At 45.0% G+C, this 13,133-nt stretch overlaps 1 protein-coding gene across 1 annotated transcript in view; it reads left to right on the top strand.

Annotated features, from left to right (window-relative positions):
• The window catches only part of LOC106808980, a 68,384-nt gene that overhangs the window by 5,254 nt on the left and 49,997 nt on the right, over positions 1-13,133 (top strand). The window contains exon 2 of the mRNA XM_014811920.1: positions 9,973-10,006. Coding sequence (XP_014667406.1) covers positions 9,973-10,006 — 34 coding nt within the window. The remainder of the gene's footprint in view (positions 1-9,972; positions 10,007-13,133) is intronic.

Here is a 13,133-nt window from a genome sequence, read left to right as displayed (position 1 = left end):
CAGCGAATTAGTAAATGGGCGAACCCCATTAGAAATGCACATTGCTATTGTAAAAAAACGGTGCAGGCCCTTACACCAATGTACGTCAGCTGTGCTAGCGTGACAAGGCCCAAGGGTTTAGATGTCGACAGCACTTACCTTTACCGACAAGGCTGCAGAGGTTATATTCGGCGATAGCCGCATACAACGAGCGCCGGAACAGGTTGTAGCCTATAAACTGAGGGCCAAATTCCTTGCTGTGATAAGGTGACGAATCACAGCATTCCTCATCAAGAGCAGCCGAAATGTTATTTCGGAATTTAAACATTTTATTTAATTTAAGTTTTAATTTTTATGATCCATATCAAAGTTACATTATTTTATACAATTGCATGTCTTTTACAAAACCTTTCTGTGGGCGGACAACACTTGTACTTGGGAGAGACCCCCTGTACCCCCTAGCAGGCAGAGGGCGCCACCCTCCATACCCCACCTTACTCCTGGCAAATAACAATGCTCGTCGCTTCTGCGCCTAGTAAGAGTCCTTCGACAGGACTAGTAGAATCTTGGAAGGACTAGTACACTTTTTTCGTTTTACTAGTCGCTGGTGGGACTAATGAACTAAAATGCGTTAGTGTCTAACCCTGTATATATATATCAAGAAGTACATTTTAAAAAAAAATACAGTATTATGTATATCCTCTATTATGGTACTCTTGATATATAATATATATATAAATATAATATATTTATAGTATATATTAACCTGCTATAGTAGAGCTTATTATATTATTAAATATTACTCTACTATACGCGGTTAATTTTAGCGCGTTGGAATGCTGTTAGAGCGGTTTTGCTGCTATCGTTATTCAGACCTTGAGGCTAAACTGCTTTCTCTGTTGGCGCGTTTACGTAAAACTGAAGAACTGTTTGTCGAGGTACTCATGTCATATCCGAGACGCGCCAGCAATGTGAAATCCTCGACGTGCTTATTCTTTGTCGTTTATGTATAAGAATGTCCGCGATAGTTGGTAGGGGCTTTATACAGTTACCCCCCACTTTTCCTATATCTTCCCACACGCGTACAGAAATGGCGCTATGTGAGTATTGAAGACGGTGCCAATGCACATTGGCGGATGCCATTACACGGCCTGTTAAATCTCCTCGGTGGGTACAGGTATATAGGCAATGCTGCTCGTGTCGTGTAAGCGTGTTAGGATAGCCTCATGGCCGGGTTGTGCGACACGTAGGCGCATGAGACACTGGGGCAGCGCCATTGATGGACACCATAGGCGCAGCCGCCGAGTTGTAGCTAGCCTAGAAGACGCTATTACATCGCGTCCATGAATATCCAGTTCTGTTCGCGTCGTACATAGTGTGAATAGTGAGTGGGGGGGGGGACGCATGGCTTATAGCTGCTCGCTGTCGCGCCCTCTCCTCAGAGTAACCTGTCCACGCCCTTATTGATGAGAATGGTCGCTCTCTCGCGTGATGGGTGCGAAACGCGCGACAACAGAAATTTGAAGTGGTCGCTTCGACGTGGCATGAACTCACTTAGCGTGACTAACACGGGATTGCATTATTAGTGGGAAACCGCGAACACGTTTGGTATGCAATGCTAGCTATGCGTTTATCTTTACTGATAATTTGCAATGTCTGTATGCTATGCTATGTATGTTAAGAAAGGCTCCGTCAAGTTTGGATCAAATAGCGCTAAATTCACAGAAGAGATCGATGAGTACACCAGAGACGGGGTTCTAAACTATACTCGGTTGGTAAAACCGGCAAAAAAAGCTTAAACAGACAAAAAAACAAAAAAGGGTAAAACATTTGCCCTTGAAAATAGGGGGACTTATACTCTCTTATTCATGTTGTTCGTGCACAGCGCGGTGCGGTGCGGTGCTATTTGCAGTGTTCCAGATAGGAGATTGTTGACTGGCATATATATCAGGTGCATTATAGGCGGAAAGTAGATGTAGAGAAACATTAAGACTTTTGGTTACATTTCGTGTTTATATTACATTTTTTTTTATATGGACGTTCCAAGTCTGCTGATTACAACCATAAAAAGACAAACATGTGCACACAACTAAACTCTCCATATTTAACACCTTACACATAAACACTACTGTAACACCATGCATTCCACAGTCACTAAGCCCGCGTTAGGCGGATTCCAAGCTCAGTGTTCATTAAATTATGGGAGGGATATGTGTCAAAATTCAAACGTTCAATTTGTATCGGTTGATTGTTCAATTGAAAACAGTCAATTTAATCTTCAAACGGTTCAATTGATCATTGATTGTGTTCAATTGAACAGTCATATTAACAATTCAAACGCTTCAATGATCGATTGATTGTGTCAATTGAACAGTCGTTTTTAAAGGAACAGTAGCCCTCTAGGTTCTAGGCCGTTATTTCAGCTTAATTTAGCGGTTTATAATTCGGCTACATAAAACAAGTTTCATGTTCAATCACATTGGTAGAAATATTTTTAAAAAATGTTTTAAAACTAACGACTACAGTTGATATACAACGACGTGGCGCCACTCAAAGTCGCACGATCTGAGAAGTTGCGCAAAATCACTTTACCAGCCAAGGGCGCAGACCGAGGGTTTTCTTATTTATTCATTTTAAATAGCAAAGATGAATATCTTATAACGCACATATAGTTTCAGTTTATAATATGGATAAACTTCTGCCCTAAAATGATATCGTTCGTGTTTAAATAGCATTTAGGTATAATATAATCTGCACTTTTGTGATTAGCCCTCGGATCACGTTTTACCTGCAAAATAAAAATGCAAAATACGCAACTTTTTCAGGGTGCAGGCACGGTGCGCGGGTGTATGGCGCAGTTCAAAATTTTCGTAGCTGTGATGTGTAAATATATTTAATTAAGTATCTGGTGACAAATACATGTGGGTATAGACGACTGATTTATACAGTTAAGTGACAGTTGCTATGCAGTAAAATTCCTAGAGGCTACTTCCCTTTAATCATTTCAAACGTTCAATTGACAATTAAATAACGAATTGCCAATTGAATCCCGAATTGACGATTGGACGAATTGACGAATTGACAAATCAAAATCGAATATTGGAATAATATTTTACTGAATAGGCGTATTGAAGCATGGAATGAGCAATTGCCGAGGCTCGTCTATCGAGCAATTGCCGAGACTCGTCTATCGCCAAATCAAACGCATACTACTGCACATGCCCACAGAAGCATCGACGGAAGGCGCGGTAGCACGCACGTTGCTAGAAACGCAACGGAGCCGGCGTTTCCCAGACTAAGTGGCGTTTACCGCTGTGTTACGCTGCGTGTTCTCGCGTATTACGTGCGTGTACCCGCGTTGCACGTGGGTGTACGTGGCGTGGTACGTGCGTGTTACGCTGCGCTGTATCTTGCGTGTACGTGCGTGTACGCCGGCGTGTAGCGTGCGTGTACGTGCGTGCTACCCGCGTGTTTACCGTGCGCTTTTATCTCCGTGTACCCGCGTGTACGTGCGTGTATCTGCGCGTACTGTGCGTGTTACCTGCGTGTAAGTTGCGTTTTACCCGCGTGTGAGTGCGTTCGCCCGCGTGTACCGTGCGCTGCACCCGCGTGTACGTGCGCTGATACCCCGCGGCTGTACTGCTTGCGTGTTACTGCGTGTACGTCGCGTGTACCCGCCTGGCTACGTGCGTGTACCTGCGTGTACGTACGTGTACCCGCGTGCACTGTGCGTGCACGTGGTGTACCGCGTGCGCGGTGTACGTGCGTGTTACCCGCGTGTACGTGCGTGTACCGCGTGTACGTGCGTGTTCCAGCGTGTACGTGCGTGTACCTGCGTGTACGTGCGTTTACCCGCGTGTATGTGGCGTATCTCCGTTAACGCCGCGGATGTACGTGCGTTGTACCCGCGGCACAGCTGCGTGTTACGTGCGGTGTTACCTGCGTGTGACGTGCGCTGTCGCCGCGTTGTACGTGCGTGTATCTGTGTGTACGTGCGGTGTACCGCGTGTACGTAGCGTGTACGTGCGTGTACCTGACGTGTACGTGCGGGTGTACCTGCTGTGTTACGTGCGGTGCTACCTCGTGTACGTGCCGCCTCCTGTACCTGCGTGTACGTTGCGTGTACGCGATGCTACGGTGCGGTTGTATCTGTGTGTACGTGCGTGTACCCGCGTGTACGTGCGTGTATCTGCAGTGTGATCTTGCGGCTGTTCGTGCGTGCTACGGCGTGTATCTGTGTGTACGTGCCGTGTACCGCGGTGTACCGTGCGTTAATCTGCATGTGATCGTGCTCGTGTACGTGCGTGTACCCGCGGCTTGTACGTGCGTGTTACCTGCGTGTACGTTGCCCGTTGTACCCGCGTGTACGTTTGCGCTGTACCCGCGTGTACCGCGGTGTATCATTGGCGTGTTACGTGCGTGTACCCCGCGTGTACCCGTGCGTGTACCCGCGTGTACGTGCGTGCTTACCGCGTGCATGATACGTGCGTGGTATCTGCGCTGTACATGCGATGTATCCCGCGTGTACTGCGCTGTATCTGCGTGTTACGTGGTGTGACCTTGCGTGCTACGTGCGTGTACCCGCGTGTACTGGGGCGTGTAGTTCCTCGTGTCCCGCGTGTTACGTGCTGTACCCGCGTGTACCGTGGCGTGTATCAGCTCGCGTACGTGCCGTGTACCTGCGTGTACTCGCGTGGTACGTTTGCGCTGTACCTGGCGTGCTACGTGCGTGATACCTGGAGTGCGAGGGTGCCGTACTGTTACGGTGCGTGAACGTAACGTGATTGGAACGTGTGAACTGATTAAATTGACATGTTCAATTGACAATCAATCGATCATTGAACGTCCTTGAATTTTGGGACACATCATTCCCTTCCACATTACATAGTGGTGGCCCGCGCGCGCACTGGTTTACTGTATGTGTCGAAAACCTACCTACTTCAGGGTTTTAAAACAAGTAAGAGCCTATAGTTGTGTACCGTAGGCATTGAGTTGCTCATGAATTTAATCGCTACTGTAGGCGTGTAGTTTGCACTACCGACGTGGAAGGTCTGTAATAGACTAGAGAGATAAGACAAGACAAGAAGTAAACTATATCATCTAGGGTTTTACTAAATCTCTAATACGATACATAACGTTCATCAGTGTGCTACCGATTTAGAAAGAGGCGTGTATAATGCCATAGTAACCAGTATCACGCAGCACTTACACCTTTTTCCCGCGGGTGTTCTTGTACACAAGAGCCACGGAGGAGAGGCTGCTGCTCACCTATTTGCTACGGCGTTCCTCTTCCTAAACGTCCACGCTTTCGTGTTAGCTCCCTTTTTGGCCACAACGGCCTGGTCCCACACCTAAACTAAGGTGCTTGGTGTAGCCTCCGCAAGGACTGCCGCCGTTTATTACACCTCACCCGCCAAGTAAGAGGCTCGGCGTGCGTATTTCCCCTTTGCTCGGACTCGACTACGTCCGATTCTGGGCCATGGTGTCATTAGATCATCTGCTCAACATCTCTGCGGCCGCCGCCTGGGCCGCCCTGTCACAATCCGCAAGGAGTGGGGATTCGATGACCGGCCTTCCAGCCTCGACGCGCCAGTCTAGAGTGGAGTTTACAAGTGGTACTGCTGGTGGCCTCTCTTTGATCTGGAGTCCGCCTCGCAGCCTCTTATGACGATGGCTGACACCCGATTGCTTTCCCGCCATCGCTCATCCACTCTTCCCTGGCTCACTGATGGGACTTTGCCCTGCTTACAATTCCCCTCCCTCCTACCGAGAACGATGCACCCATCGCTTCACGTTGCGCCAACCCCCTGGCTGCTGTCAATAGAAAAGAAAGATTTTCGCCGGCCCTGGGAGGACATCGATTGGTGACTGCTAGTCGAACAAGCGCAACTCCACCTATATAATGAACGAAAATCGACTGGCAGTCTCGAAAAAAAGGCCGTTGCTACTATCATCGTATAGGTTGGCTGCCCTAAAAACCGAACGATAATATTAACGCGCCTTACTTGCAAATAAATATCCCGCCGCCAGGACAAAGTCATGTAAAATATCGTGGTTAGCGTATCTGGAAGCTCTTCACAACAGGAGAATTCTCCTATATTCCCGTATAGGTACGCTGCTACAAAAACATTTCGTTAGTCGATCGTTACCGGTACGAACAACATTTAATTTATTTATTCTATTCTCCTCAATTTAGCTTTCGATTTCAACCTCGCCACTTATTATTACTCTAGCAAAACAAGTGAACGATAAAGTTCGATCACCATACGAGTCAGAACTTCAACACCATTTAGCCAGTAAAACATTTTTGATATCGCTGCCGAAATTACTCTCAATCCTTGCTTCTTTTTATGCCTGTAAACGTTACGTGTGTCGTTCCTATAAAACCTACAATAGCCTACAATACCAACAATTATTGCGGCGTACCGACACGCATTACGGTATACGGTATTACCGAATACGTAATTACCGAATACGTTATTAGCCGGAATACGTATACCGGAAACCACTTTTAACATACGCTCGAGGCTCCGCTTGCTCCGCTTCATAATCGTCAGTTAAGAGCACCGATGCTGGACCTGACAACCTTTGTCATTCCACACATCATACAGCCAACAAAAAAAACGCAAAACTGATTTCATATTTTCGATTAGATGTTTAAGGCCTATATCAAACTCTAATTGAAGAATGTGTTTAGCAGTCCGACAATATAGTGTAAACGTACCGTTACGACAAAAAAACGATGACAAATTTCTACATAACGTTTCACGCAAAGATTACACCAAATAATACTACAATACACGAGGAATAATAACACATCCCGTGCAGGCTGTTGAAACAAATCGTATATCGGCAAAATGCTTGCGTACCTCGCAGGGTGTGAGCTTCGAGACTGTATAATATGCACTTTTTGGTATACAATAGGAATAATGGATCAGGAAGGTAAGGTGGTTGTGTATGTTTTGGCTCTAGGGGTACATTTCCTCTGTGCTATCCTCCGAGTCATACTTATACCGTGACACCTAAACAGAACGATTACCCTCTCAGGTAATCTCGTAGTTCCGCTAACGCCTGTAATCTACCTGTGCTCCATTTACCTCACATACTCTTAACGCGGGTTCCGGGCGGGTCCCGGGCCTATCGTTGCCATCGTCTCTATAGGTAAATCAGTCATGGCTAACGTAATAAAATAATAGGATGTAGAGGGTGGTGAAGGGTGGGTGGTATATATAGGTGGTGGGGAGTGGCGGTAGTTATAGGTGGAGAAAAGTGCTTGAATATCTCGCTAAGTAATACGCTCGTACCTTTCAAAGCTAGTTTAATACGCATCTACTAATCTATTTATGCCGACACAAGAATTTGTTTTACTCACCCGCCTCGAACTTTCTTCTTGATCGTTTGTGGTCTTTTCAGCGGATTACTGCCTATATTGCCGCTGTCCAGCATCAGCTGCTTTCTGTCATTCCTTGCGTGTAGCTGGCGAAAATCTGCATAACGAATGTCACAATCTTCTTCTCTTCTTCTCTTCTCTTCTCTTCATCTCTTATTTTCTTCTCTGCTCTTCTTCTTCTCGCTTCTTCTTCTCTTCGTGTTCCTCCTCCTCTTCTTCTTCTTCTTCGCCATCTTCTTCCCCCTCTTGCGTTGTCCTTACTTAGTTTTCGGCGCGTGCATCATACACGATAGATTCGTCTTCTTCCTCCTCTCCTTTTTGCGTTGTTTTTCAAAGGAATACTCAAGCTCGACTTTCTCAGCGGGCGCCTCGAACTAAGAGCCCCGAGGAGCGATGGCTTCCCCCTTATATACGCCGCGCCCCAGTCCCGCGATCGCGTTTCTTCCCTTACGTCACAGATCTTCTTTAGCTCCCAATTCTGATCAACCGGCCCTCCCGAACACGACAAAGTGCAGATTCCTACTGCTATCTCCCGCTACCTAATATGGTGGCGGGATGCGCGGTGCGCACTTGGCGTGACTCCATGGTCGATTCTGACCATGTTGTCACCACAGTCATCTATTGGTCAGCACCGTCATCTATAGGTCAGCACGTGTGCGGCCGCCGCCTGTCACAATCCGCAAGGAGTCGGGGATTCATGACCGGCCTTCCAGCTCGACTGCGCCATCTAGAGTTACGGCTCTCTTTGATCTGGAGTCCGCTCGCAGCCTCTTATGACATTCCCCTGACACCGATTGCTTTCCCGCATCGCCATCACTTTCCCTGGCTCACTGTGGGATTTGCCCGCTTACAGTACATATGGACGGGCGTATTCATGCTTAGACATAAATATTATAAGTTTCTCTAGAACTGTACCTCGTTAGGGTATCGTAGACATGACTATTAGACACATCAATGCAACCAAACACAAGGGCAGGGTTCCTACCTTTTCATGTGTTGAATTGCACCATTGTATCTAACATGTGACCGTAATCGACAATATTTAATCTATAAGTATTTATATGTAGAGTTTGAATATCTTCTGGTGCACTGCAGCAATTGACCAGCGTAATACTCATTGGCTCCGAACATACAATCTATAATTTGCGTTTTACGAAATACTAGTGTCGCATATATTTCCCTGGATACCGTACGTATTTAAGTTCTAAGACTTGGCTACACCACCTTCACAGAAATATTAATATCACTGCAACGGCAGTAAATAACCGTCGTGAACGGTTTACTTGCTCATGTAATACCCCACGGATAAGTCGTATTACATATTTTGTAGCTAGATATGAGACCCGCATCAGAGATTTGATTCCCATAGACAACATCTATCTATACAGGTTTAGTTTTCCCCTTGTGGTGATTTCATCGGACATTCTCGCAGTTTCGACACGTCGGGCCGTTTCCGTTTCCGTTGACTTTCTTTTGGCGACGTAAAGTAGTCAGCGTGCATGGAGATTCACTGCATACATCTCTATACATCTCCCTTCAACATCCTTCAACTTTCTCCCTACCATTACTCATATATGCATTATATGCATATATCTCATATATATCTCATATATATATATATATATCATATATCTCATATATATCTCATATATATCTCATTATATGCATATATATCACATCATCGCGTATACATTATGGGATGCACAATCATGATCATGATTCATTCAAGGCCGACTTGTTGGCAAATATCCAAGACTTCCACGCCAGTGGCTATATTATACAATACACAGACGTCATCATTTCACGCACAATAACACGTTTTCTCGCGAAGAGACAGCTTAGGGAATGTGGATGCATGGGGATGTTGGTATGCGTAAACCGAATTTCCGCTCACCAGACGCCGTTGAAGTGCGCGCAGACTCTGACGTAACGAGAGATCCCGTCAGTCTGCCGAGACACGGAAAGTTGCACCACCAATCGTGTTCGTATTACAATCAGACTGAATGTTCGAATCTCAATAGATCTGTCGTCGCGTTCGTGTGCCAAAAACTAGGTACAGTTAGGAACATAACTATACTATCCAATCAAACGGCAAAATGAGAAAGAGTTACAGGCATCACTTCAGTAACTATCAACCGAAGCGATAAAACTACGCGTACGTGCGTACGTAAGTGCGCGCAGGTGTGTGTATAACCCCTTTTCCCGCTTAGCTACGATTTTACCTGTCGTTGTGAATCATATAACCGGTCGGACACGACTATCGTACCGTTACGGGGCAGAATAGTGCGGCTCCTGCAAGGTTACACACGTCCTATTCCCCGCGTCACCTCGTCAACCTGGTTTACTGAATATGATAACTTAGTTTACTGAATAACTGATCCAATCACGACCCGCACCATTCCACGCTTACATGTACGACAAAAAGCAGCGCATGTGAAATGAGTATAAATCTCCTAGTTGTCATCGTGACTCAGTCACTGTGATGATATAATTTACGCAATTATGTTCAATTTAAATTTTCCCGTCTATTGTAAGCACTGGGCGATGTAGATGTAGATCTATAATCGCGAGTAACACTGATTTTTTTAAATATTTATTTTCAGGATGCTGAGATGTTCCAATTTAAATGCCCACAAGGTACGTACTATTTTAATCTTGTGATAATCCATTAATTTCCTCGGCTGTCATAATGATTACTAACGAATAATAAGAAAGACTGACTGTAATTTTATAATTAGTAGAAATCTTTCATGTTACTTATGTAACCTTATAATCCATACACAATCTATCCAGTGATACAAATTAATTCTGTAATTATGTAATTAGCATCTAAAACAAACCTAATTTGTCAAAATTTGACTTGATTTGCGGTTTAAAAGGTATGTGTGTCACGCGGACTTACGTAACGTGAAATTACGTGCGTTTTGCGTGTTTCACGCTACGAACGCACATATGTATACACTTGAACAACCGAAATAACAACTCCGAGCACGGCACGGGGGAAAGTAACGCCGATTTTACGAATTACTCGCTCCAGTTTACGGTAGTGTACACAACTGTATATAGGAATGTGAACAGCCGCTGTTGTATTTGCGTTACACGTGTGCGAGCATTGTGTGGCGAAGATCGTGCAGGACAGTCTACGGCGGAGTCTGAGTGGAATCATCATAATGCGGATATGCTCTATAACGCTTCCTTATGTATAAACGCGAAGATTTAAAGATACGATTTACCTCTTTCATCATAGAACTGGACCCCCACTTAGCGTCGATTGTCACGTGCACAGCTTGAGCGAACAAACTTCGTTGTTTCGTGTATTTCTATACGTATAATATCTGCGATGCAACGCTTTTAGAATTTAGAATCTGAAGGATTTCTCTCTCTCCTTCGCTCTCTCTCTCTCTCTCTCTCTCTCTCTCCTCTTCTCTCCCCTGTCTGCTCTCTCTCTCTCGACTTGCTATACTAATATATAAATAATTATATACGTTTATATTAATATATCAGAGAGCGGATAATACCTAGAGTTGTCAGCAACCCGGAAAAAACCTGGAAAGATATGCTATTCACGAACTACATTATTCTAGCTAACTTGCCTGCGAGTCTAGAATAATTTCATGGTAACTTGCATAAAGCAGCAATTCTTTTGCTCTCTCTAAAAACAAACCAACCGCTTGATCAATACGAATACCTCTATAGGCGGAAGATTCGGCTCCTTAGAACCTCCGACTCCCAATGCCAAACGCCCCTCGTATACTCCACTTCTGCACCATGCCTACATCGCGCTAAGCGTTTGAGTCTGAAAGTTCGGGTTATTTCCGGTTATGAAATTTATCAATGGGACGTGCTTCGGTTATCATACGGTGACATTCGGGGGCATCGCCTATGCCCTTATCTTCCATTATCTTCTCTAGCAACGCTTAATGCCCGTCCTTGATGGAGCCGGCGTCCATCAAGTTTTTAAAACAACGCAGCCTCAGTTAGCTCAGTGTAGTAACACGAGTACCAAATTGGGGTCATATAATTCACATTATCAGCGCTCGCCAAGTGTGAGGAAACCGATAGCCAAAATGTCTACCCGCGTGTAGGATGGTGCAGAACGTGCGATCACGAGGCGGCGTTTGGCATGTGAGAGGGGAGGTTTAGGAGCCGATATCTCAGCCCTCAGCAGATATCGGTATTGACAAGCGGTTGGTCTTTGTGTCAGAGAGCAAGGAATTTCGGCTAATGCAATAGCCATGAAATTATTCTAGACTCCAGCAAAGTAAATCAATCTGATCTGTGAATAGCACATGTTCCGTGTTTTCCGTTTGTACACTCAGGTATTATCGCTCTTGTATAATATATATCGCGATAGTTGAATCGATTTTAAAAGTAAATTAATGCTAGATGTATTTACCTCCTTGCGGATAAATTAACATGTTTCTCGTTTATAACAGAATGTTCCGCCCTGTAGACTATTATGTGTGTTAACTACATGCATGCACCGTGATCCGGGAAGACAGAGTTTTTACACACTATTCCATTTTGCCAGGTCACGCTGCATTAGTGTGTTGCATCGTAGGAGGTCATTGAACAGAAAAAACGGGAGAAACGTATTATCGGTACTGCTTCTGTATGTTTACTCACCGATAGCATCAACCTTTTTACTTAGCTCTTCTTCGTATTGCGTTCGTGCCTTACACGACTCATACTGCTGCCCAGCTTCGCCTCGCACTTCTGCACACTTCTGTCGATTCCCACTACCTTCTCGCTATTGCTGCGCCGCTCTGCCGCCCTCTTAATGCCTCCCGCCCTATCTCCCGCCCTGTCTCGCCCATCCTCACCTCACTCTCTACGTCTTCTCTCTCGCTGTTTCCTATTAGCTATCTACATCTACTATTAATCTAGTCTATCTATTCTATCTATCATCAGTCTACTCTATCTATCTATCTAATTCTATCTAGCCTATCTATACTATCTATCTATGCTACTTATCATATTCTATCTATCTATGCTATCTATCTATCTATCTATCATTTACTATCTATCCATCCATGCATCATCCATCCATCCATCCATCCATCCATGTACCATCCACTCCATCCATCCATCCATCTCATACGATCGATTCGATCGATGCGAATCGACTCGATCGAGTCGGATCCGATCTGATTACTAGTCTTATCTATCTATCTATCTATGCTATCTATCTATTATCTGATTTATCTACTATCTACTCTATCTATCGTATGCTATTCTATTTATCTATCTATCTTATCTATCTATCTATCTATCTATCCTATGCTATCTATCTACTTATCTAATCTATCTCTCCATGCCATCGTCCATCCATGGCCATGACCATCCATCCATATCCATGCACCATCCATTCCATGTCCATCCATCATTCCATCAAGTCCATTCCCATCATCCATTCATCCATCCAGCATTCCATAGCCATCATCTCATCCATTCATCCATCCCATCGATCCACATCCATCCATTCCATTCCATCCATCCATTCCATCCATGCCATGCCATCCATTCCATTCCATCTAATGGCCATCCAATCCATCCATCCATCGCATCATCCCATTCCATTCCATTATCCATTCCATCGCATGCCATCCATTCCATCATCCATCATCCACCATCCATTCCATTCATCCATACCATCCCCATCATCCCATACCATTGCCATGCCATTCCTATCCATTCCATCCATCTATCCATCTATCCATCCATCCATCCATCTCCATACCATCCATCCATCATCCATCCATCC

The sequence above is a fragment of the Priapulus caudatus genome, unplaced genomic scaffold (genome assembly GCF_000485595.1).
Source record: "Priapulus caudatus unplaced genomic scaffold, Priapulus_caudatus-5.0.1 Scaffold14, whole genome shotgun sequence".
NCBI classification, from domain to species: domain Eukaryota; kingdom Metazoa; phylum Priapulida; class Priapulimorpha; order Priapulimorphida; family Priapulidae; genus Priapulus; species Priapulus caudatus.
Note: the sequence above shows the minus strand (reverse complement) of the source record. Positions and strands in the feature narration are given on the sequence as shown.